At 56.1% G+C, this 23,283-nt stretch overlaps 1 protein-coding gene across 1 annotated transcript in view; it reads left to right on the top strand.

The window, feature by feature from the left end:
• PLXNA2 (plexin A2) overlaps positions 1 to 23,283 on the top strand; it is a 140,893-nt gene that overhangs the window by 49,993 nt on the left and 67,617 nt on the right. The window contains exon 4 of the mRNA XM_053998046.1: positions 7,536 to 7,670. Within this exon, the coding sequence (XP_053854021.1) occupies positions 7,536 to 7,670 (135 nt within the window). The remainder of the gene's footprint in view (positions 1 to 7,535; positions 7,671 to 23,283) is intronic.

Genomic DNA, 23,283 nt, shown 5'->3' with positions numbered 1-23,283 from the left:
GCTGGAAGCAGTGGCTTTGGAGAAACAGGGTTTTTGTGTGGCAATTTTTGACAGTCATTTAGTTTTTCCCTCCTTGGGGAGAATCACGACTCACTGAAGCTCGTTTAGAGCAAACTTCGCATTAGACAGTCTTGTCTAAGTGGCTTTTGATGCCATTTTACATGGCCACTCAAGGTCAACAAAGCAAACTAAGCAAGACCAATCCCTTCAGCTGTGAAATGCAGAGCTGGAGGAGGATGTTCCTGGGGGGAGAGAGAGCCTGGCACGGAGCTGTGCAGGATTATTCAGCTGGAAGGGCACAGGTGAGGTGTGGACAGATAACACAGATGCAGGGCTATTTTGGGGGCTTCGGGCAAGAGCTGCAAATGGTTTGTGACAAGCAGATACCTGGTGCCTGCCTCGCCCTAAATAACACCAGAATAACACCAGCTCTGGGCTTGCTCTCGTGTTTTCTGTCCATCACAGAGGCTGAGGCTCAGCACTCGGCCCTGTTTTCCTTCACTTGGGCTGTTTGTCACTCCCCAAATGCCTCTCACACCTCCCTCCACCCCTCAGTGTGTCCTGCAGGCAGAGCCAGGCAGCTGTGGGTGTCTGTCCTGGCTCGCGTGTCCCTTTGGGTCCCTGCTAACACCGAGCCCAGCTTTGGCTCGGGGCAAAGGGGAGAACAAGGGCAAAGAGTGGGAAAAGGCAGGGAATGAGCCGGGGTTTGTGGCAGCCAGAGGGCTGAGGGGCAGCCTGGGGGGTGTTCACCCAGCTAACCCCGCAGTGCTGCTCCAGGCTGCCACGGCGAGCAGGATGCTGTAGGAATAAAAAACCCTCTCAGCTCCTGGAGCTGCCCCACCCTTCCCTCACCTGTGCTTTCATCTGCTTCCAGGGCAGGAGCTGGATCGGAGCTGCACAGAGAGGGAGCAGCAGGGCTGAGGAGCAGCAGGGGGGTCAGCTGAGAGGGGTCAGCTGCAGAGCCTGTGGCACAGCACCACCCCCCTCGTTCCTGCCTCGGGGAGGCCAAACTTCACCCCTTTGATGGTTTCCCTGCTCGGTGCCACAGAGGAAAGCCTGGAGCAGAGCAGGGCTGGTAGCAAAGCTGGAGGAGCACCGAGACACCTCCCCAAAAACCAAACAGGAGGGGCAAGAGAGAAGGGAAAGGATGAGCAGAGGGAAAGGATGTCCCTGCTCCCTGGGGCTCTTCACTGGGGACAGATTAGAGAGGACAGGGTTTGTGCCCTGAGCTCTCCTCCTCCTGGGCAGGAGAGGCCCAGGACCCTGAGTGTTCCACCCTTTGAGGGTTGTGTTTGATGCTGCTGGAAGGTGCAAGGCTGCTGGCCCTGGACCCCAGCAATTGTCTCTCTGCAACAAGTGCTCCAAAGGAACGCAGCTCTGCTCTGGCTGAGCATCCCCTGATCCCTGGAGCCCCCCAGATTATCAGCCTTTACCTCCTACTTTTGTACTGAGCCCTCTCCTGCACTGGATTTCCTCAGTACTGGAGAAGAAAACCTTTTGGGCGCCTCATACATCATTTTCTACACCTCACTGCTGGTTTTAGCCGATTTGGGGCTGCTCTGTGCCTTGCAGAGTTGGTTCCAGCACCAGGGTGTGCAGAGCCTTCCTGGGGGCACCGAGTGGGAAGGAGCTTCCCTCTGGATGGGAGGGAGAGCTGGGGCTCCAGGAAAAGACAATGCTGCTGATTTAAAGCACCATCCAAAGCAATCCAGCCTCGCCAGCCCAAATTTCATTCTAATGAACCCATCCCCGGAAGAATACTACTTAATTAATTAGCAGCTCATTTGCATGAGGTGGCATGTTATTAAAGTTCTGCTGCTGCAAGTAGGGCTGTGACAAGGTGTGAGCTGACAGCTTTTCAAATAAAAAGTCTTTTCAAGGAATGATCTCGTGAACTGGCAGCTTTGTTCTAAACGAGCCTCTCACGCAGTAATAAATTAAAGACATGGGGCTGCTGATTAGGCTCTGCATGGTGCCTCTGTGCCATCCTCCCTGCCTCATCCTGCAGGAGCAGCTCTGCACGAGGGTGGAGGGAGCAGAAGGCTGGGAGAAGGAAATAAAGGCCTGGAGGAGGAAAGAACCTCTCCAGTGGCAGTTTCTCTTAAGGGTTTGTCCTGTCAGGATGCCTGAGCTGCTGCTTCCCCTCCAGAACCCTGCAGAAAGGCAGCAAGGGATCCTTCTCCTGATCTCGCTCCTCGTGGGGATGGGAAGGGCTGTGTGGATGGAGGAAATGCTCATGGAGTCTCTTCTCCTGGCAGATCCAACACCGTGGGTGCACCCACAGTGTGGGGCAGGGAGGCTGGAGCCCCCTCCTGCCCCTGCTCAGGTGCTGCCCACGTTACCTGCCCACACTGCTCCCCTCTGCCCTCCCCTTTGCCAAGGAGTGAGCCAGGCCCAGCTGCACAGCCAGGAGAGTCTGCAGAGCCTGCAAGGGAGGAACTGTCTGAGCCGAGGGCAAATTCATCCATTGGGAAAGGCGGGCTCCAGGTGAGAGGGGACCTGTGTGCCCCCCTGGGGGACAGGGGGAGTGTTGGGATGATGCCACCAGGGCCTGCAATGCAGACTTTGTGCAGACTTTCTCCCCAGGGTTTTGCAGCCCCAGCAGTGATTAGTGAGTGTCTAATGTTCAGTCGGACAGTGTGACTCGGGAGAGGATGGATTTTTCCCTCCCTCAGGGAGCAGACTTGGTCTCAGGAGCTGCTCTGCTCCCGGCCTGACAGTGCCATGGGTTCCTGCAGGGAACCCATCCAGGAGACTTTGGGGCAAAGGCAAAGGTGATGCCCACTGTGGCAGAACCATTCCGTCCTAATTTGGGAGAAATGCATAAAGAAAATGTGACAGGAGAGAAAGAGACTGGGAGAGGAGGGAGCCTGCAGGTAATGACGTTAATTGGATTTGCTGATTTGAATGGAATGTGCATGTAAGGTTTGTCATTAGCTTTCTCACGGACACATCCATGATTTAAAGGAAAGATACCTACTGGGATTCCTGTTTCACTTGAATTCCGAGGGGAGACTCTCCACGTGGAGCCCAGTCCCGTTCCTGCTGTTCCTGCCTGCAGGGAACGCTGGGCTTCTCCCCTGGATGGGGACACGGTGAGGGATCCTGCTGGGGGCCTGGGGCCCTGGCACAGCTGCATTAGCAAATTCACACCCCACATGTGGGGTGGACTGGCTGAATGATCCCCAGAAACCCCCACACCCCTCTGGGTTTGGAAATGACCTGGAAATGGGTCCAGCCCAGATGTCAGCAGGGAGTCTGGGGGCTTCTTTACTCCCAGAATTTCACAGAGGGCCTGAAGGGCTCTTGGAAACTTTTTGGGTAATAATTTGCAGTTCCAGTCCTGGATTCTCCCCTCCTGGAGGTTGCTGTGGGGGTCAGAGGATGCAGGACCAGGAGTGTCACGCAGGCCCAGCTTTTCACTTCACTGCCTTTACAAAAATCAGCCAAGTTCAGGCAGTGCCTGCTGCTCCTGGCCCTGGGAATCCTCTCAGGAGCCCCTCCATTGCCTCCCTGGCTCTTTCCAGCCCCTCCATTGCCTCCCTGGCTCTTTTGGAAGCCCAAGGTGCTTTGGGACCCATCAGGCACCTGCAGAGGTGGGGAGAAGCTGCAGCTCTCGAGGAGTTAATGGGTGGCCCTGCTGCAGGGTCCAGCCTGGGGAACCAGTCCCCCCATGCATGGACTTATTCAGCTGTTTTTTCTGGCATCAGGAATTCCTTTCTGAGTCAGCCTGCTGGAAACACCCCTAATGAAAACAGACAGGTAATTTAATCATGGAAAGTTCCTGCAAAGAGATTCGATGTCTTCTAATGGGAGCCTGCTGGGAGGGGCTGGGAGGGAAGGCAGAGATATCCCAGCACTGGCACTGGGCTCGACACCTGAGGGGAACTTTCCTACACGAGGTGTGCTGGAGCTTCGTGTCAGATTAGATCCTTGAGTGGCTCCTGCAATGTGGTATTTTGCTAATCTCTGGTGATAAAGCCCAGCTTAGCCTGCAGCTGCATTGTGGGGGTGTTAGAGAGCTCAGTGTGAGCCCGGCCCTGCAGGGCTGCAGCTCCCTGCACCCAGCACATCCTGCTCCTCCACGAGGGGCTGCCCGTGGCCCTGCGAGCAGGGATGACTTTGGGTTTGCAGATTATGTGGTCAGGCACTTCTCAGGAGAGATCTGTAAACGTCCAGCAGGAGGGAAGGGCTGGGTCTGGCCCAGGCAGCTCCTCGGGTTCCTGTCCGAGTGTGGCAGCCCGTGGTGTGTCCTCCCGGGCTCTGCTGTCCCTCTGATCCCTTTTCCAGCTCGCTGAGGTGCCTCTCCCCACACCTGTGCTCCACCCAACCCCACCCTGCTTCCCCTGAGCCCCTCTCCCGAACCCTTCCCACGCCCATCACCCTGTCAGGAGAGGGAGGGGACAGAGCCAGACGGGACCGCTGGAGCCCAGCCCCGTCCCTGTGCTCCCCTCTCCCCAGGACGAGCCCTGGCAGGGGATGAGCCCGGAGGCTCAGGGTTGGTCCCACCCCTGCTCCAGGGACAGCTCGGGAGCTGTCAGGCCCCGGCAGGGCACCCATACGTGAAGCAGAGGAATTATTTCCCTCTCCAAACGTCAACAAGAAGCTTCCTGCTGTGTGAGATGATCCCTTTCTTCTTCCTCGTCCGCAGAAATCATCGCTCTTCTCTGACATCATCATTTGTTGCCATGGAAACCGAGCCCTGAGCAAGAGATGCAGTGGAGCATCCTGGTGTCAGTGGGTGCCCCTCGGCCTGGGCTGTGGGCAGGGGGCTCTGGGGGCTCTGGGGGTTCAACACCCACCCAGGGAGGGGGGCAGCGGGCTCTGCTGTCCCCTTGTCCCGTGCCCGGGGCCACCTCACGGTGATGGAGTCCCTGAGAGCCCCAGGGCTGCTCCTTGGCCTCTGTGGGCACAGGCAGTGCCCAGCACCCCGTGCTGTGCCCCAAAACTCCCGTTCCAGGCACCAAGGCCATTCCAGGCTCCCATTCCAGGCACAGCTCCATGGCCTCAGCCGCGCCGGAGCCATCGGGCGCTGTCTCCAGCCCAGAGCTGCAATTCCCAGTTGGAATTGGCCTGCACCGGCCTTGTCCGGTGGTATCTCTCTTTATTAGCCCTGTCTGACCTCATTACTAGAAGGAAGCTCAGTTTAACGAGCTGCTGGTGCCCTGAGGGAACGCTGGAAAACAGTTGTTTTTCACAAAGGCTGCTGATCCTTCATGTCCGGCGCTTCCATTCCCGTCTGCCCATTAATCAGGCGTTTGCGTGGGGGTGGCTGCGGATCCCTGACAGCCCAGCGTTCCTGCTCTTTATTCCTCAGGTGATTTTTGTCCCTCTGTCCCTGCTGCAGGCTGGCGGCTCCCAAAGCAGCGTGCGTGACTCAGGTGGCAGCAGCCAGTAAGGCACTGGGCTCATACTGGTGCGAATCTGCCGCTAATTCTTGGCATTTCACGGGGACTGTGACGATCCTAAATCTCACAGGTGCAATTAAAGCAGGATTTGACCTTCTGCCTTTTGGGGGATTTTGCTTTCTGAAAATTCAGGGCTTTCGAGGCAGGCTTGGGCTGGCAGCTTAATCCCGCCAGAGGCTCCCGTGCCTGACTCTGGGTGCTCACCAGACCACTCACATTCCCACCTGATGTCCTTTTACAGCACTGAACACTCGGGAGGTAGAGGGAAAACGAGAGAAACCCAGAAAATGAATGTATTTGTGTGCACCCAATGTGTCTGTGCAGGGCAGGAGGCACCGCGGCTCCTCCCAGGGGGAGGATTTATTCGGAGAGGGTGCAGGGAGCGTCTCTGCTCTCGGAGCGTGAAGATCCCCTGGTATTTCCAGCTGGGGTGGCTCATTTCTCAGCTAAATCATATAATGCTTAACAACCTGCTCTCCTAGCTCCCGGGGACATGCACCAGAAAAAAGAGCCAGCCCTTTCTGTGCTCCTCCTGCCTCTCCCGAAGGTGTGGCCTTGGGGTTTCCCTGCCTTTTGCCCCGTTCTGCAGCCAGACAGGGAAAGATGGGGCAGCAGGACGGGCCGGGGCAGCACAGCCCGGGGCACCTCCGCGATAAGGGCTTTGCCCAGGGCCGCGTTCCCTCCCCTGGGTGGGCAGCAGGCGCATCCCGGCAATTCCCGGCAATTCCTGGCACATTCCCGGCAATTCCCGGCAATTCCCAGCACATTCCCGGCACGTTCCCGGCACATTCCCGGCAATTCCCAGCACATTCCCGGCACGTTCCCGGCAATTCCCGGCAGTTCCCGGCACGTTCCCGGCACATTCCTGGCAATTCCCGGTAATTCCCAGCACATTCCCGGCACATTCCCGGCAATTCCCGGCAGTTCCCGGTAATTCCCAGCACATTCCTGGCACGTTCCCGGCACATTCCTGGCAATTCCCGGTAATTCCCAGCACATTCCCGGCAATTCCCGGCAGTTCCCAGCACATCCCAGCACATTCCCGGCACATTCCCGGCAATTCCCGGCAGTTCCCGGCTCATCCCGGCTCCCCGGCCCAGCAGCGCTGCCGCTCTGGGCTCTCCCAGCCCCGCACACGCCGCGTTCCCATCCCGCGCCTCTCCGAACACGCAAATCCTGGTGGGAAGGACAGTGTGAAGGGTTTGTTTATCCCGCTCCCCTCCCCGCGCACAGCCCCCGAGGCCATCAATTATTAACTTTGGGAAGAGAAGCGGCTGCTGGCAGGGACGGGGCTTGTCACAGCCTGGGCAGGTTTTCCTGCGGGAGCAGGGAGGTGTTTTGGAGGGATGGAGGGATGCTTGCAGGGATGCAGGGATGCTTGCAGGGATGGAGGGATGCTTGCAGGGATGGAGGGATGCTTGCAGGGATGGAGGGATGCTTGCAGGGATGCAGGGATGCTTGCAGGGATGGAGGGATGCTTGCAGGGATGCAGGGATGCTTGCAGGGATGGAGGGATGCTTGCAGGACTGAAGGGACCGTGTGGTGCTGTGCCAGAGCTCTGCTCGCTCGGCACAACGGGCTGGGCTGGCCTTGCCTCACTGAATCCTGCAGACGGGAAAGTGGCAGCAGCATCTCTGGGTTTTAAGCAGGGATGATGCTCCAGGAAGATTCCGTGGCAGGAAGAGGTGATGGAGATTATCCAAGTGTCATTCCACAGGTGTCTAGAGAATTTAAAAATGCCTCTGCGGTGCCTTGGCTTTGCTGTTGGCTGGAGAGTTTTGTGGTCTCCTTTCAGGTTCATTTTAGAGAGAATCTTAAAAGTTTACCATTTTCCTTCCCCCTGGATGGTCAATCACAGTTCACTGGCAGTCTCTGTGCTCGCCTTGCAACCAACAAAACTCTCTCATCATTTCTCCTGGACTGCCAAAATCACACTGGCTGCAGTGGAGACGGGACCTTTGCTCCAGCTCCTGCTCCCACGTGCTGCCTCCGCTCTGTCTGCAGTTTGGAGCTGAGATTTTTTAATTCATTCCTTTTCCTACCTCCTCCTCTCCGCCACCCCCCAAAACAAAGCCGGAGTTTGATGCTGGGAGGCGCCCTCTGAGCCGTGCGTGTTTTCTCCTGCAGATCCGGGCGGACGGGCCGCCCCAGGGCGGGATCCAGTACGAGGTGGTGCCGGTGTTCAAGGACGGGAGCCCGGTGCTGCGGGACATGGCCTTCTCCACCGACCACAAGTACCTGTACGTCATGTCAGAGCGCCAGGTGAGTGCCTGCTCCCCGCCCTGCCCGCGGGATTCCAGCTCCCCTCCCTCAGCAGTGTGCTCTGGAGCTCAGCCCCGACGTGCTGGGATGGAGACAACACTCGGAGGGCCGGGAGGAGCTCGGGTTTTTCTGCCCCTGAGCAGAGATTGGCATCAGTGCTTGGGGGAGAGCTGAGCCTGCTTGTTCCTGGCTGGAAGTGATGGGAGCTGAGCTGGTTTGGGGCTCTGAGCCGTTCCTGCCTCGGCCCTGAGGTGCAGAGGTTGCAGGGCTCCTGCAGGGTCTGTCTGGGAGCACCCTTGAGCACAGAACCCCAGAATCCCCGAGGCTGGAAAATCCCTCCAGGGTCATCGGTTCCATCCTGTGCCCCATCCCCACCTCGTCCCCAGCCCAGGGCACTGAGTGCCACCTCCAGCATTCCTGGGACACCTCCAGGGATGGGCACTCCAGGTCTCCCTGGGCAGCCCCTGCCAAGGCCTGAGCGCCCTTTCTGTGAACAAATTCTTCCTGAAACGGCTGAATTGGTGGTGCCTCGCTTTCCCCCTGTGCTTCTTTGTCTGTTTCATTATTTCCCAGCGTGTTTGAAGGGGCTGCCAGCGAGTGCTGCTGCTGCACCGAGGGGGGGCCAAGCCCCATTAAGCTGCCTCTGCTCTGTGCCAGCTCTGCTCCTGCCCCGGGGTGGTGCCCACCCCAAAAAAGCACAACCCAAGTGATTATGATGGGGATTGATGGCTGGCAGTCCCCGGGAGGCTGGTGCTGGGGGAGCCTGAGCGACGTCAATAATCTGGGGCCTTCTGTTCTTCTCTGAGGCACAGAACCCCACGGAGCCCCCAGCACTCAGAGTTTGGGGCTCACTGGCTCTGCTGAGCGTTTTCCTGGCTGTTCCTCACACCTGGGGGCTCAGACAGTAGGGCTGGTGCCTTGTGGGTGCTGCAGGCAGGGGAGGGGCTGCCCCTGGAGGTGTCTGGGTGTGTTAAACTGGTCTGTGTGGAGTGAAGCCCTGGTCAATGACAGCTTTCCACCTCTCCTCCCCCCCAGCTGCCCTGAGGTGCTGCAGGGAGGTGTTGGTGTGCTCAGGGATGTTCTGATGGAGGTAGGGAGCAGCTCTCCCTGTACCTTGCACTGGGAGCTCCCAGCTCCTCCCAGAGCCAGCAGAACTGCTTTTCTGACCTACAGCAAGAAAAGAGAAAATTGGGAAATCCTTTCCTCGGTTATAAAGTCATTTGAAAGCAGGGAAGAAATGTTTTAGAAGAGGGCAAAGTCTTCTCCCTGCTGAAAGCCTCGAGTGAGTGAATCCCTGAGGCTGAGGAAAGCATTTTGTGCTTGTTAGAGCCACTCAGGGACAGACACTTGCATGAGCAGCCACAAATTTCACATCCCACCGCAGCTCGGGCTGGGATTAGACAGCAATAATGAGGATCTGTGCAAACTTTGCAATTGAATTATTTTATTCAAATGTTAATGCTCGGTCACTTTGTGCAGGAGCACGTGCTGCCCATGCTCCCACAGGGAGGAAAGGACCCCGTGTGGATCTCAAACAGTTGAGGAACTGTTTTCATTAGGAGCAAAGTCCAGGGGGAATGCCTCTAACTCATCTTTTATGAGGCAAGAGCGTCTTAATATTCATCAAAGCACTAATTTGCTTAATTGTGAAACAAAAAGATGTGAAGAGAATTAGCAAATAATAGAATATCCCTGGAACATCAATTCCATTTCCAGCCACGGCTCTGCCTTGGGGAGACTCCAGGAGCTGGGGGCTGTTGCCTCTCATTCCTTGCAGGATTGGCCGCAGGATTTGCCTGTTGCCCTTGCAGCAGTGCGTGCTCTGGGTCCCAAAATCCCAGCACCTGATGCATATGGATCCTGTCAGCTCCTGTGACCCCAGTGCCCCCATCCTGCAATGTGATAGGTCAGCAAAGTGAAGCCAGGAATATATTTTTCCCTGGTTCTCTATAAAGGAGGCTGATGATTGAAAAGGGTCAGAAGCAAGAGGAGGAGGGAGGTGCAGCAGCTCCCGGGGGCTGAGGCTGTAAATGGTGGGAGGTGCCCTCGGAAGGACTGAGAACACACAGCAAAAAAACGGCCTCTGAAGGCTGGAAATGGAGAACAAACCCAAATTTGCCACGGCAGAATGCCACAGAGAACAGCTGCTCCTAGCAGGGCTGTGCTGCAGCTAGCGTGGGGGGAGGATTGTCCAGAGCTGGGGTTTGGTGTCTGAGACAGAGCCGGGCCGGTGCCTGTGTCACACAGCCCTCGAGGCACGGCTGGGGCTGTGCAGTTCACCTGGGGAAGGTGCTCCCCACAGAGCTGCTGGCACCTCCTGAGCCCCTCTGGGCGTGGGGACAGCCCTGGGAGGGGTCTGGGCATGGGGACAGCCCTGGGAGGGGTCTGGGGACAGCCCTGGGACAGGCTTTGGGTGCCCCCAGGATGGGGTCTGGATCTGGGTGCAGCTCCAGGAGGGGTGTAGGGACAGCCCTGGGGCTGGGTCCAGCCCTGGGAGGGGTCTGGGCATGGGGACAGCCCTGGGATGGGGTCTGGGGACAGCCCTGGGCTGGGCATGGGGACAGCCCCAGGAGGGGTCTGGGTGCAGCCCCGGGACAGGCTCTGGGTGCAGCCCTGGGGCTGTGGGGATGCTTCCCAAAGGATGGAGGGAGCTCCTCGGCACAGAGCCCAGCTCCCTTCTGTGCAGGCAGCAGCCAGGACCAGCTTTGTGCAGAAATGCAGGGAAAAGAGCCTCTCCCTGCTCAGATCTGGAGCTGTGGCTGCAGGCACAGCCCTTCCCCATCCCCTGGCTCCTGTCCCAGCCCTGTCTGTGCTTTGCTCCAGTTTTTTTCCTCCCTCTTTTTTTGAGCTCTCCCTGAGCTTTTCATGTCTCGCTGCCAACTCCTTCCAAAGCAGAATACTTGACATTTGATTTCACTCCCACAAAGCACAGAAGCAACAGTTGCACAGCCCAGTCCGGGGGAGAGAGGAATAAAGAAACTTCGCTTCCAGGCACTGCGAGCTCTTGAACCACTCGGTTTAAGGGTGGTTATTAGGAGCTTTCAGGTTCCCTGCCCGCAGCACCTGGTTTCAAACACTCAGAGGGGAAAAGAGAAGTGGTTCTGACAGTGTTTAAAGCAGGAATTAATTTCTCAGTGTTGGTGGAGCAAACAAAGCCCATTTCTGCACACAGGCTGAGCAAGGCTCGGGGAGAGCTGGATGGAGATGATGGAGATGGAGATTGGGATGGGCGGCATTGCAGGAGCTCTGTGGGGTTCCAGGGTGGGAATAGCACCGGGTCTGGCAGGTGCTGGCAGAGTTGATCTCCCCAAAATCCCAGTTTTTGGGTCCTGTCCCCAAATTCACCATGGGTGCTGTGATGGGGGGACCAGCACAGCCACAGTGAGGGGGCCATGGCTCTTCTCAGCCACTGCCCAGTGTGAGCTGCCTCACTTTTCACAAATTCAATTAATAGGAAAAAAAAACCACAAAAAACCAAAATATTGACATGGAGTTTGGTCATGTCGCTGCTTCACTGGTGAGACGTGGGGTGGGCCCAGGGCTGATCAAACAGCAGGTGAGGGGTTAATGGCAATGTTTGACAAATGTGGGGCCACCAACGCCCCCTGATTTAAAAATTCCCATTTTGTCACTGAGTCTGTCACACAGCCCACACCAACAACCCCTGCACGTGCAGAAAAATCTTCTCTGCTTTCTCCCTTCCAGAGGGAAGGGCTGAGGCTCTCAGGAGAAGTGCTGCTGGTGCTGAGGAGAAGTGGCTCTGCAGTTCAGCCCAGGAGCATTAATTGTCTGCGTGTCAGCGAGGCAGTTGGGTTTTTTCAGTGTCTGAAAGCTCCAACTCGATCAATCCTGTGTGATTTGATGGCCCCAAGGCTGCAGGAACCCCCTCTGCTCCCCAAGCAGCTCTGCCTTGGCTCCCGCTCCCCCCAGGCAGCCCAGCCCACCCTGGCAGGGCTGTGGGCACGGGCATTATGTAAGCATCAGCAAAACTGGGGCCAAAGATTTTCACAGCTCTCGACAGAAGAAGGAATCTGGCTATTTTTAAGGCAGGAGTGAGAGGAGCTCAATCAAACCCGGGGCAGGGATTGCCAGCTCCAAAAGATTTCACCACCTAATCAAGGGCTGCTGACGTGGAATTTAAATCAGCAGGATCTAAATGCTCGCAGGAAACGCTGGCTGGCAGGAAGATCCTCGTGTTAGTGGTGAGGAAAACAACCCAGGAGGGCCCTTTCCACCCCAGGCTGTGGATTAGGGGCTCCTGGCAGGTGCAGCAGTGGCAGCTGCAGGGCCGGAGGAGCTGGTGCTCTCCCTCTGCCCTCACTGCCTCTTCCCTGCCTGAAAACAAGTGTGACAACACAAAATTTCCCTTCCTTACTTCCCGCTCTTTTCCCAGCCCATGACCCCTCAGCCGTTTGTGCTGCTCAGGTGAAACGCCCTGAGGGTGAGGGTGAGGTGCTGGGGGAACAGCAGCACCTTCCTCAGCAGCTGTCGGGGTCCAGGACACCCCTCTGGCTGCCCTGGCTGGCTCCAGACCCTGCAGGGGGCTCAGGGCCCTTGGCACGAAGTCAAAACCACCTGTGGCTTCCATTTTAGCCCGTGGGAAAAACTGACAACTCTGTGTGAGGAATTACAAGCCACAAGGGTTTGAGTGGTGTGGCAGTTGAATTAACACAGGGTGGAAAAGTGGAATTTTGGGATTTTTAGAATGGGATTCAAGATGGAGGGATTTGGGCATGTCCTGACCTCCTTCTCCTTCTCCTTGCCCTCCATGTCTTGCTGTGCTGGTGACACTTTTCTGTTGGTTTAAGGCGCAGACACACTGTCCAACATCAATGACAGACATTGGCACGTTATTGTAACCACGGCACACGGAGTTTTTGGTATAAAATGTAAATACTACCCTAGAGGGCAGACAGAATGCCATGGCTGAGCTGCTGGACAGAGCTCAGCAGGGCAGAGAAAGAATGTTCTAGATAAGGAAAATAAACAACCTTGAGAAGCCGACCCTGCGCATTCTGACTCCTTTGGCTGCAGGGCTGGGAGAACAAGGACTTGTACACTCTCGGGGTCATCCCAACACACAGAGACAAGCAGACTCCGAGAAGCAGGCACCTTCCCAGGGTGCTGTGAGTGCAAAACTCACCTTGCAGAAACATCCTCCACAATTCCTGCAGCTTTCATTGGCTCGGGAGCTGCTCCCAGCCCAGCCGGGGTCCCCGTGGTTCATTCAGCCACGGCGGGCGATTTCCCTCTGCTTTTCTGGGCAGTGGAACAGAGCAGCCTCCTGCTCTGCCTGGGACCCTCGGCACTGCCCAGGCAGAGAGAAGAGCCCAGAACCAGCCCGTGAATAGCAACGAGCACAGCAGAGCTCCGAGGGAGCCCGTGCTGCTCCCCGGGGTGCTGGATGTGCCCACTGTGCCTTTGGAGGGCACAGCTTTGTCTTCTTTGATGGAATCAGAGAAGCACAGAGTGGTTTGGGTTGGGAGGGACCTTAGAACTCGTCTCATTCCACCCCAGGTCGCTCCAAGCCCCATCCAAGCTGGCTTTGAGCTCTCCAGGGATGGGGCAGCCACAGCTCCTCCTCGTTTATTCCCAGACTTGTTGCTTTTCCACCGACTGAATTCCCCCCTCCCCCTCCACATCCATCACTCTGGCTTTAGGTAAAGCAATTGTCTTTTAGTCTGCTCTGGGAGCAGTGAAATATTTGCTTTGCAAGTGCCCCCGTGGCAGGAGCTGCAGCTCTCCAGGGATAATTTGTTGTGCATTCCCCTGTCCTGTAACCCCGGGAGGTTTCAGTCCTGTGCAAACTGCTTTGCTTTGGGCTGACCCTTCTGCACACTGAGGGAGGGGGAGGCAGACAGGAGCTGCCCAGATGATTTAGGAGAGGTTGGATTGGAGTGAGGGCTGAGAAAAACAGGGGAGCCCATCAGTCCTGGAGCAGCAGGGCTGTAAATACTGACGGTGTCCTGAAAAGAACTGAGAAAACATGATAAAAAATGCAGGAGATGTGGATAAAAGGGTCTGGAGTCATCAAGAGGGAAAAAAAAATGAACTGATTAAAATTTTAACTGCATTATCTGCTAGTTGAACAGCCAGTTAGCTGGACATAATCTGAGCAAACTTTGAACACTGGCACAGGGAGAAGGGCTCGGCTGAATCCCACCAGAGGTGTCCAAACCCTGCCCCCCCATCCCCTCCACCTGCTCACGCTGTGCCCATGGGCTGGGACAGAGAGGGAGCTGGGATGGGCACAGGAGCCCCTGGAGGAAGGGCTGTGCCCCTGGGGTGTTCGCACAGCTCCTCCTCCACCCTCCCAAAATTCCCAACTCAACCCCCCTTGGCCTTTTCCCCCTTCCCTCCCCGCGCTCAATTAGGAATAATTAAGAAATTCCGCTAAAAACTTGTCCGCGCTCATTAACAGCAGCTCGCTGACGAGGAGGGTGCGTTAATTAAACGCCAGCTGCCCGAAACGCCGCAGCCCAGGCGGGTGGGAGCGGCTGCTGGGGCTCACTGCTGCTGGCCACACTGGCCCCAGTGCCCCCCACACCCCCCAGCCCGCCGGGACGTCTGTCCAGACACAAAATAAACGCGGGCAGCTCGGGGCAGAAGCCTTTGAGGTGAGGAATCCTTGAAGAATGAACTTCCCGGGAAGAAGGGGTGGAAGAGGCAGCGGTGTGAGCTGGGGGTCAGCGGGTTTGTTTTTCCTGCCTGAGTTATATTGCAGACACTGCTCGTGTGCTTGCTCCTTTCAAGTGCTGCCTGCCTTTGCCTGCGGTTTGTTTGTTTTGCTCTGGTTTTTCTTTGTATTAGGGCTGTTTCTTCCCCTGCCAGTCACAGCCACAGGGTTCCCACGTGTTTGCTTCGGCATTTGCTTCCCTTTCCAATTCCTCCTCTTCCACAGAGCCATTGTTTCATTTCCAGGCGAGCCGCCACAGTGCTGAGGTATTTCTAGAATTTCCCTTACGTGTGCATTCGCAGGCACAGAGCCTCAGCTCCCCAGCGCTGTGGGTCTGTAAAGGGACCTGGGGCATCCTCAGGAGCTGGGGGCAGCTCTGGTGCCCCTCCAGGTTTGGTGCCACCACCCCTGCTCCATCCGGAAAGAAGCTGAGTTCATGGATTCCCAGGGTTTGTTGGGTTGGAAAGGACCTTAAAGCTCATCCACTGGAAGTGGACAGGGACACCTCCCACTGTCCCGGGCTGTCCAGGGCCTCATCCAGCTCTGTGGGGGATGCAGATGTTCAAGGCTGGGCTTGGAATGCTGCAGGATTTCCTGTCTGGATGGACAGACAGACCCAGGCCTTCCTTACCAGCAGTAAAAGGAGAGAGCAGAGTTCCCAGGAGGGACAAGGGCTTGAAGGGGAGATCTGCAGTGTCACACTCAGTGCTCAGCTATGAAATTTAAAAGCAAATTTGGATTCCTCTTCTCTTTAAAGTTGCCCTCGTCCCCCATCCCCGTGCTCCTGGAATTCATCTGTGCCCCCAGCAGATGAATTTGGCGGGCGCTGAGCCGGCGAGGCCGGGAATTGCTCACATCAGGCACCAACAGAAAGGAAACATAACTCACAATATGCTGAGGGGAGCTCTGAAATTGCACAAATTATTCTATTTTATACTTTAATTAGTTTGAATTAGCAATGGGAATAGATGCATAAAATGATGCAGCGAAGGGTGAAATGGAAAAAGGGCTGCGGTGTGGAGTAGCGCTTTATGACCGTGGGGTTTGTGCACGGTGTGCAGGAGCTGCTCCTGCTGGATCCGGTCCCTGTGAGGACTGCCTCATCCCTGGAAGTGTTTGCCTCATCCCTGGCAGTGTCCCAGGCCAGGCTGGGCAGGGTTTGGAGCACCCTGGGACAGTGGAAGGTGTCCCAGCCCATGGCAGGGGTGGCACTGGAGGGGGTTTAAGATCCTTTCCAACCCAATCCATTCCTGGGTCTGACTCTGCCAAGTTCAAACTTTATCCTGCAGTGCTTCCCTTGGATCAGGCTTTGCCTGGTCTCCTCAAAATCCTGGGACAGTGTGGCATTTTTCTGGTGGCTGTGTGGGCTGGGGGAGCAGCTGAGAGCCCCCCCCAGCACTGACCTCTCCAGGTTTCCAGCTCCTGCTTGGACTCAATCTGAGGCTCAAAGGGGCAGAAGGATTTAAGAGAGTTCAAATCCACCCTGACTCTTAAACCCTTTGCCTTTTCCTCCTTTTCCCCTGAAGGTTCTGAAAAATTCCCCCAGCTGAGGTGGAGCTTGACTCAAGCTCCTGCAGGTTCCAGATAGGTTGAAAATGATGGATGTGCCCCAGGGAAAGTGGCTGGAATGGTCTTGCAAGCTGGGACTAAATAGAAAAGTTAAGGCTGGTTGTAAAGCAGAAAAAACCCCAACTTTTTGTGAGGTTTGCTCTTGCTCTCCCTCCTCTGGAAAAATATTTCCCATTATAACTTTGCTGTGGCAAAAAATGTTGATATTTCCTGGAGCGTGGCTCTGGAGGGAGGTACACAGATTTCTCAGGGATGTTCCTGGAGAGCACATTCAGCATCCCAAATGGAAATCCTGAGCACCAGCCCTGGGGCAGATCCTGCCTTCCTAAACAAGAACCCCTCTGGCCTCGGGTGTCCCTCCATGCCCGAGGTCCCTCCAGCCCCGTGCCCGTGCTCTTCCGAGGAGCCACTCGATAAGTGTGGCATTCCTGCCTGATGCTGGGGAGGGGAGGGAGCTCCATCAATAATCCTGTATTTATTTGAGCAGCGAGCAGGAATGCGCCTGGCAGACTAAACACTGCCTGCTCCCCCTGCCCCAGCCCTGCCCAGGGCCCTGCCAAGAGTGCTGGGGGCCAGACGGAGAGGGGGAGCAGCAATCCTGGCCTGGAGCTTTCTGTGTGGGTGTTAAAGAAATTATTTTTATTGTAATCAAGCTTGGAACGTGCTGCTCACACAGGGGGATTGTTGTTTTCCCTCTTTATTTTCCCCCTGCCTTTTCCACTGGTTTCTCTGCAGCAGCCCCCACCAGGCTGTGAACGTTTTGCTCTCCACTCCCAGATTTATCCTCCCTACGAGATGGAGCAGCAATGTCACTTTTTAATCAGGACTGAAGCACAGAGATGCTGTGTGACCTATCCTGAGTCGCGCAGGAAATCTGGGAAAGCCCCCAGACCCTCAGTCCCACAGCCAAGGGCCATCCCTCACCTCACTGCTGTCCAGGTCGATGCTCCAACGAGGACAGCGAGGGAAGACAAGGCACTGGGTGTGGTTTGCAGTTGTTTACAAAGACCCCATAAATCCGGGCCTCACCTTCCCAACTGCAGCCATTCCTGTGCACTCCTAGGAGAGAGCCTTTGGAATGGGAAAACGCCCACGAAAAGTTGATTGCCGTGCACCAAATGCCCTTGGAAGCTGCAGCGAACGCCCCAGTGCCTCTCCCTGAGCGGGGGGATGCTCCTGGCAGGGCACACAGGTGTGCTGGGCACCTGGGCTGGCTCCTGGGGAGCTGGGGGAGCTCCTTCCCTCCCTGCAGAGCAGCTGGAAGTGGCTGTGGCCGGCGGCGTTTTCAGGCTTGGCTGATCCTTGCTGGCAGCCCTGCAGGTGCACAGCAGCTCCCTGTGAGTATTTATAGACTCTGGGCTCTTCTTCTCCCCACCCTGGGAGCCTCCTCTCCTTCCTCCAAACCTCCTTGAGCCGTGGACGAGCCGAACTTCTGGGTTTGATGGCAAAAAAGCAAAGCTCAGGGCGGGCTTTGCTGTTCCTGCCTGGGAGCCCCGGTTTCACAGAGCATCCCCAGGTGCAAACAGAACAGCATCCCTCATCCCAGCTCCAGAGAATTTGGGGCTTAAAGCTGTGCTGAGGGCTCGTGCAGTGGGTTTGGGCCGTGTTTGCAAAGAGAACAGAGAGACAGGAGCACTGCACAGCCCAGCCCTGCTGCCAGGAGGGCCTGTCTTAGGGAGAAATGGGGAGAGCTGGGTGTTTTCTCCTCTCAGGAAGCTGAAAGGCTGGGTTTTTTTTGGAGGATGGCTGTCCCTGCAGCCCAGAGGAGCTGGCACAGGTGTTCTGGAGCGTGCTGGAAGCTGGCACGGGAGCTCTGCTTTCTCTGGCCTTCAGACTGAGCAAAATATTGCTCCAAATGTGCATAGCTGAGGTCAGGGAGGCTGTGGAGGCCAGGGGGGAGCAGGGGGAAGGTTTGCAGGGAGCTGTTTCTCACACTGCACCGGGTCTGGATGCGTTTGGGGGTATTTTAAGGCACGAGCACCCTGCTGAAGTTGTGCCACCAGCAGCAGGGACACATGGCCTCCTCCCCTCCTCCCTGGCTGCGCTTCAGAGCGGGTCTCTCCAGTTCCTCCTGCAGCACGAATTGATCTGCTCCGTGCCCTTCTGGCTGCTCCGTTTGTGCTGCCCCTCAGGCAGAGGCCGTGCAGAGCAGGAGCTGCTGGGCAGGGCAGCGTGTGGGGCTGCAGGGCCCACCCTGCGCTGGCAAGGCTCCAGAGACGCCTTCAAATCATTGAATTAAAAGATCCTCTGGGAATCCCATCCCAGCAGCGGGGGAATAGGGAGGTCTGGGCACAAAAAGGAGCCCCAGGCACTGAGGGGCTCTCAGCTGCTGAGGTGGCTGGAGGTGTTGGAGAAGATGGGGCTGGTGGAGGTGGAATAGGATGAGCTTTAAGGTCCTTTCCAAGCCAAGCCATTCCAGGATTCCCTGATTCTAAGGCTCTCAGAGGCAGGATGTGCCTTCTGCTTCGTTAGTGACACCCTTAAGGACCCTGCTCGGTGCCACGGCCTCCAGAGCCACATCAGAGCCAAAGTGGCCAAAATCCCTGGAGATTCAGGGCAGGATTTGGGCAGGGATTGCTGCCTGCCTGCTTGGGCAGTCTCTGGAGCCGAGGGGAGCAATTCCCCCCGGTCTGCTGGAGCAAGGACAGCACTGGGATCAGGAACCACATTTCCTTTGCCTCCTGCAGTTGTTCTGGACTTTTCCCCATCCATTTAAGTGACTCACAACTGTCAGTGCCTTGGGTGCTATTAACACCTCACTAAGAGCTGGATCTAAGTGTTTTTATTTTCATTTTCTTGGTGGAGGGAGCAGGGGAAGGCCGGGGTTATTTTTTAAACCTCCCTGTGTGGCTGGGCCTTGGTGCGAGCGAGCAGACAGCGCTGCCCACAAAAACAATTTGCTCAAAATCCATCCAAAAAAGAGCTGACCACACTTTTATTTGGAGAAGCTGTGCCAGAAACAGCATTCCCGTGCCTGCAGAGAGGAGAGTGCAGGCTCCAGTCTGTCAAAAACAAGCTGGGTTTTTCCATTTTAGGCCTTGGCGTGGTCCAGGCTGGTGGCCTGGGCTCCAGCTCGTCCCTGGCACCTCGTCCAGGCAGGATGCTGGAGGAAGTGTTGGATTTTTGGGAGAAATCTCCCTGAGAGGCTGCAACAGGGGGGTGAGGGCCGGGTTTAGGCTTTGTTTGGGTGATGCAGCGATCCAGAACAGCCAAAAAGGACCTGAGCCCTCAAAGGGAATACGGGGATCACAGAATCACAGAATTCCCCGAGCTGGGAGGCACCCACAGGGATCACTGAGTCCTGGCCCTGCACAGGACACCCCAAAATCCCACCCCGTGCCTGAGAGCAGTGTCCAAACGCTGCGTTTTGGTTATTTTAGGGGCATTTTAAGCCGCGAGCAGGATTCTGAAGCTGTAGCACCACAAGCAAGGGCTCGTTGTCCCCTGCCCTCCTTGGCCTCGCTTCAGAGGGTGCTGCTGGCAGTGCCCAGGGGCTGGGGGCAGGTCTGGGGCTCTCCCTGTCCTCACAGGGCTGCAGGGGCACCACTGGAGCAGAGAGAGCCCCGGAGCAGCCCCCGGGTCCCCTCCTGAGGTGTCTGTGGGGATGGAGAGCAGCGCTGCTCGTCCAGCTGGACTGCCCAGTGGCCAGAGAGGGGACAGTGGCTCTGAGATGCCAGCTGGCCATTAGCCATCCTTACTAAGGCGCTGGGTGTGCTCCCCAGGGCCGTAAACCCTCCTGCTGGGGGCCAGGTCAGGCTGGAGCCTTGCTGCCAGGGCAGGGTTTGCAGTGGGTCTGCGGGGTCACCCCGCTGGCAGCGCTGCAGGATGGGGGACACGAGGGACAGGAGGCCCCTCCTGAGCTCCCCGTGGTTATTGTCTTTGGGTGCAGAGCCAGGCTCCAGGCTGGGCTGTGGAAATCTTGTTAGGAAGCCATTCCCAGCTAATGAAACCCTGGGAGAGAAGGATTTGGCTTCCCAGGCCTCAGCCTTGCAGCAGGGGCTGGAATCAATCCATCCCAGTTGTGTGTGGGCTGCTCTGCCCTCTCCCCCAGCACGGGGCTGTTCTACTGGGGAGCAGCCCCAGCTCGGCAGCGCCTGGTGCATCTGCACCTCCATAATTCCAGGTGATAATTACCTTCTCTTTTAGGGGGAAAAAAATAAAAAAATAAAAAAACTGCCACGCAAAGGAACCTCACCTGGCCTTTAATGCCTGTGCAGGAAGGGGGAGCAGCCATGTAAATAATTCTGCCTCCCCTGCAGCCCGCTGGGCTCTGGGTGTTCATTCCAGGGGCCAGAGCTGTTAGGGAAGCTGCTGGGAGGAAGGATCTGAGATAAATGCACCTCAGCTCGCCTGTTTGTGTAGGCTGGGACGTGCCTGCCCCAGCCATGGGTCCCTCTCGGGGTCATGTTTGTTTGGCTGTGCCTTTATTGCTCTGATGTGATTTTAGCAGCTCCTACCGGGTGAAATACGATTGTCTCTGTGCTCCACGGCCAGGCTGGGCTTTGCTGAGGTTCTGAGCGCAGCTGCTGCAATATTTGGGTTTATTAACACCCAGACAAGGCAGACACACAGCCCTGGGCTCCAGCTGCTGGATTTGTGCCCAGATTTGTCCCTTCTCTGCAGGTTTGGGGTGATTTGGACACGCGGGGCCGGCTGCCATCCCCATCCCTGCAGAGATCCATGATCCCTCCTGTCCCAGCCCGTCCTTGTGCTGGGCCTTCTCCTCCCTGCAGGCACCGAGGCAGGGATTGCTCTGCCCTCTGCGTTTTCTTGATTTATCTCATTTTCCCTCGCCCATCTTGCCTTTCTCACCTATATTTATCTATATATCCATATATCTCTCTCCCTATATATTTATCCAACAACTGAGATGCAAATCCAGCCGTGCAGAGGCATCCAGGCCCATCTGGGACAGCACAGGCTGCTGGAAATATTTCCATGGCTTTGCCTTCCCTTTCCCCCTGCCTGTCCCAAAGAACACAGGGGTATCCTGTGCGTGTAATGAAGTCTCTGAAGGGTTGAACAATATTTCTTTTCCGCCTCTAACTAATCTTTTTTAATGCTTGACAGCCTCATGTTCTGTAATTTAATGCATTTTATTTAGAAAATAACATTTAGTGCCACTTTGGATTTCCAATTATTCTTCAATCGGACTTTGAGGGCCTGATGTCTTTGTCACTTGGATGTGTGCAAGAGAAGGCAACATCAGAGCAGACAACAGCAAATTATTTCCACTACTGATTACTAGGCTTGGGAGGAAAATATGCAGGGACAAATTTAGTCTCAGCATAAATGTATGAAAATGAGTTAAAGCATTGCAGCAGCAGCAGCTTTGTGCCGTGGCTCGCTGTGGATGGGGAGAACCAGCCTGGCTCATCCTTGGGAGGAAGAAAAGCCTCCAAGGAATGGGAGCTGCAGTGGTCCCAGCTGGATCTGTCTGTGAAGGGCTTTGAGGGCTTTGCTGACACCTCCCGTGCAGGAGGAAAAGCCTCCCCAGTACACCCATCATGAACCCCCAAATTACTGGGGGCCAAAGGAGGAGCTGCCTGCTCCCACCTCGTGGGTGCCCTTCGTGCTTGGAGAGGACTCGGGGGTTTGATCTGGAGCTGTCAGGGCAGGTTTAGGATGGATTTCAGGGAAAGGCTCTTCCCCCAGAGGGTGCTGGCACTGCCCAGGCTCCCCAGGGAATGGGCATGGCCCCGAGGCTGCCAGAGCTCCAGGAGCCTTTGGATAACGCTCTCAGGGATGCACAGGGTGGGATTTTGGGGTGTCTGTGCAGGGCAGGGCTTGGAATTGATCCTTGTGGGTCCCTTCAGCTCAGGCTATTCCAGGATTCTCTGATCCTTTTCCTGCCTGTACAAAGTGCTGCTGAGGCTCCTCCTGCACTGGAATTCCACAGCCTGGGAATCGAGAGAGAGAAGCAGGATGCCCCTGTTGGTGTAAATCTGCTCTTGGAGTCTAACCCATCCCTTCAGGGCTCCTCTTCAGCCTTGAGACACGTCTGGCACCTTATCACAGGGTGAGATGCCCGAGGTTACCACGGGCAGGGCCAGCCCAGCTGCGTCTTCCCTATGGGAAAAGCAAAATGCCTGGTCAGAGGAGTAAACCGGGAGAATCCAATGAACTTTCCAGCCTCCAACATGAACAAACTTCAGCCCAAACCGATTTGGTGTGCACAGGGGGGAGGGAGGATCACCTCAGAGTGATCAAACGTGGTGTTCTGACAGCTCTCAGTGTTCCCTGGGTTTGCTGTGGCCCTGAAGCTCGGCTCTGTTGTCTCCTGAGGTGTTTCCTTGGTCCCCGCTGACCGTGTCCATGGGTGGGAACAGACCCGTGTCCTACACCCAGCCACGCCGGGCTCTTCTGTGGGGAAAAGGGCTTAGAGCTCATTTTCCTCCAAAACTCGGGAGTTTGGGATATGCTCAGGACAGCTCGTTCCTCACGCTGCCCGTCAGGTTCCTAAATTATTTTTGACAGCCGCGTGTAATGATATACAAATGGGAAAGTGATGGAGTAGCAGAAAATTGACTGGCAAGGACAGCGTGATGGAGTTGGAGAGCAATCCTTGCTAAAGAGCCGTGGAGACTGCCGAGTGTTCCTGGAGCAAACACGAAGCAGGGCCCTCGCCAGGCTGTGGAAGCAGCAATGAAACCTCTCTGTGACCTTTAAAGCTACTTAGGGCACTCAAATGCTTTGGATTTCCAAGGCTTTATAAAATTACACAAACCTGCCATGCCTGGGATGTTCCTCGCAGGTTTCTGCAGTGTTTGAACAGTTTGAAGAAGCCTGAATGGTTCAGAAATGGGGAATTGAGGGCTGCTCGTGTTCCTGCCCTGTGTGCAGCAGGCCTTTGTGGCTGTGGAGAAGATTTGAACAGGGTCTGGGCTGGCTGTGCTGAATGTCCCCACCATTGCCACAGAGCTCACTTGGAGAGGCAGCATCCCGTGGGATGAGGGCTCTGAGGGATGAACCTTGCAGCTCGGCCAGCCAGGATTCATGGAATCCTCGAGTATGGAAGGGATCCACAAGGATCATCCAGTCCAAATCCTGCACAGACACCCCAAAATCCCACCCCGTGCATATCGCAAAAATGCTGCGACCCCGGATGCAGGGAAGAAATGCTGATGTCTGGCTCCAGATCAGAAGGCTGAAGGATAGCTTTATTAAACTATACTCTATTACATTAATATACTATTTGAAGGATACTGTACTATTCTACACACTTACTTCTTACCTATCTAACTAACTACAAACTCGTGACTCTGCTGAGAGCCTGAGCCACAGCTGGATCCCACTGGTCACTGAACCCAAACAACCTTCACCAGAATCCAGCCCAGCAATCACTGCAGGTGAACAATCTCCACACCA

This window comes from Vidua macroura, chromosome 24, assembly GCF_024509145.1.
Source record: "Vidua macroura isolate BioBank_ID:100142 chromosome 24, ASM2450914v1, whole genome shotgun sequence".
Taxonomy (NCBI): Eukaryota; Metazoa; Chordata; class Aves; order Passeriformes; family Viduidae; genus Vidua; species Vidua macroura.
Note: the sequence above shows the minus strand (reverse complement) of the source record. Positions and strands in the feature narration are given on the sequence as shown.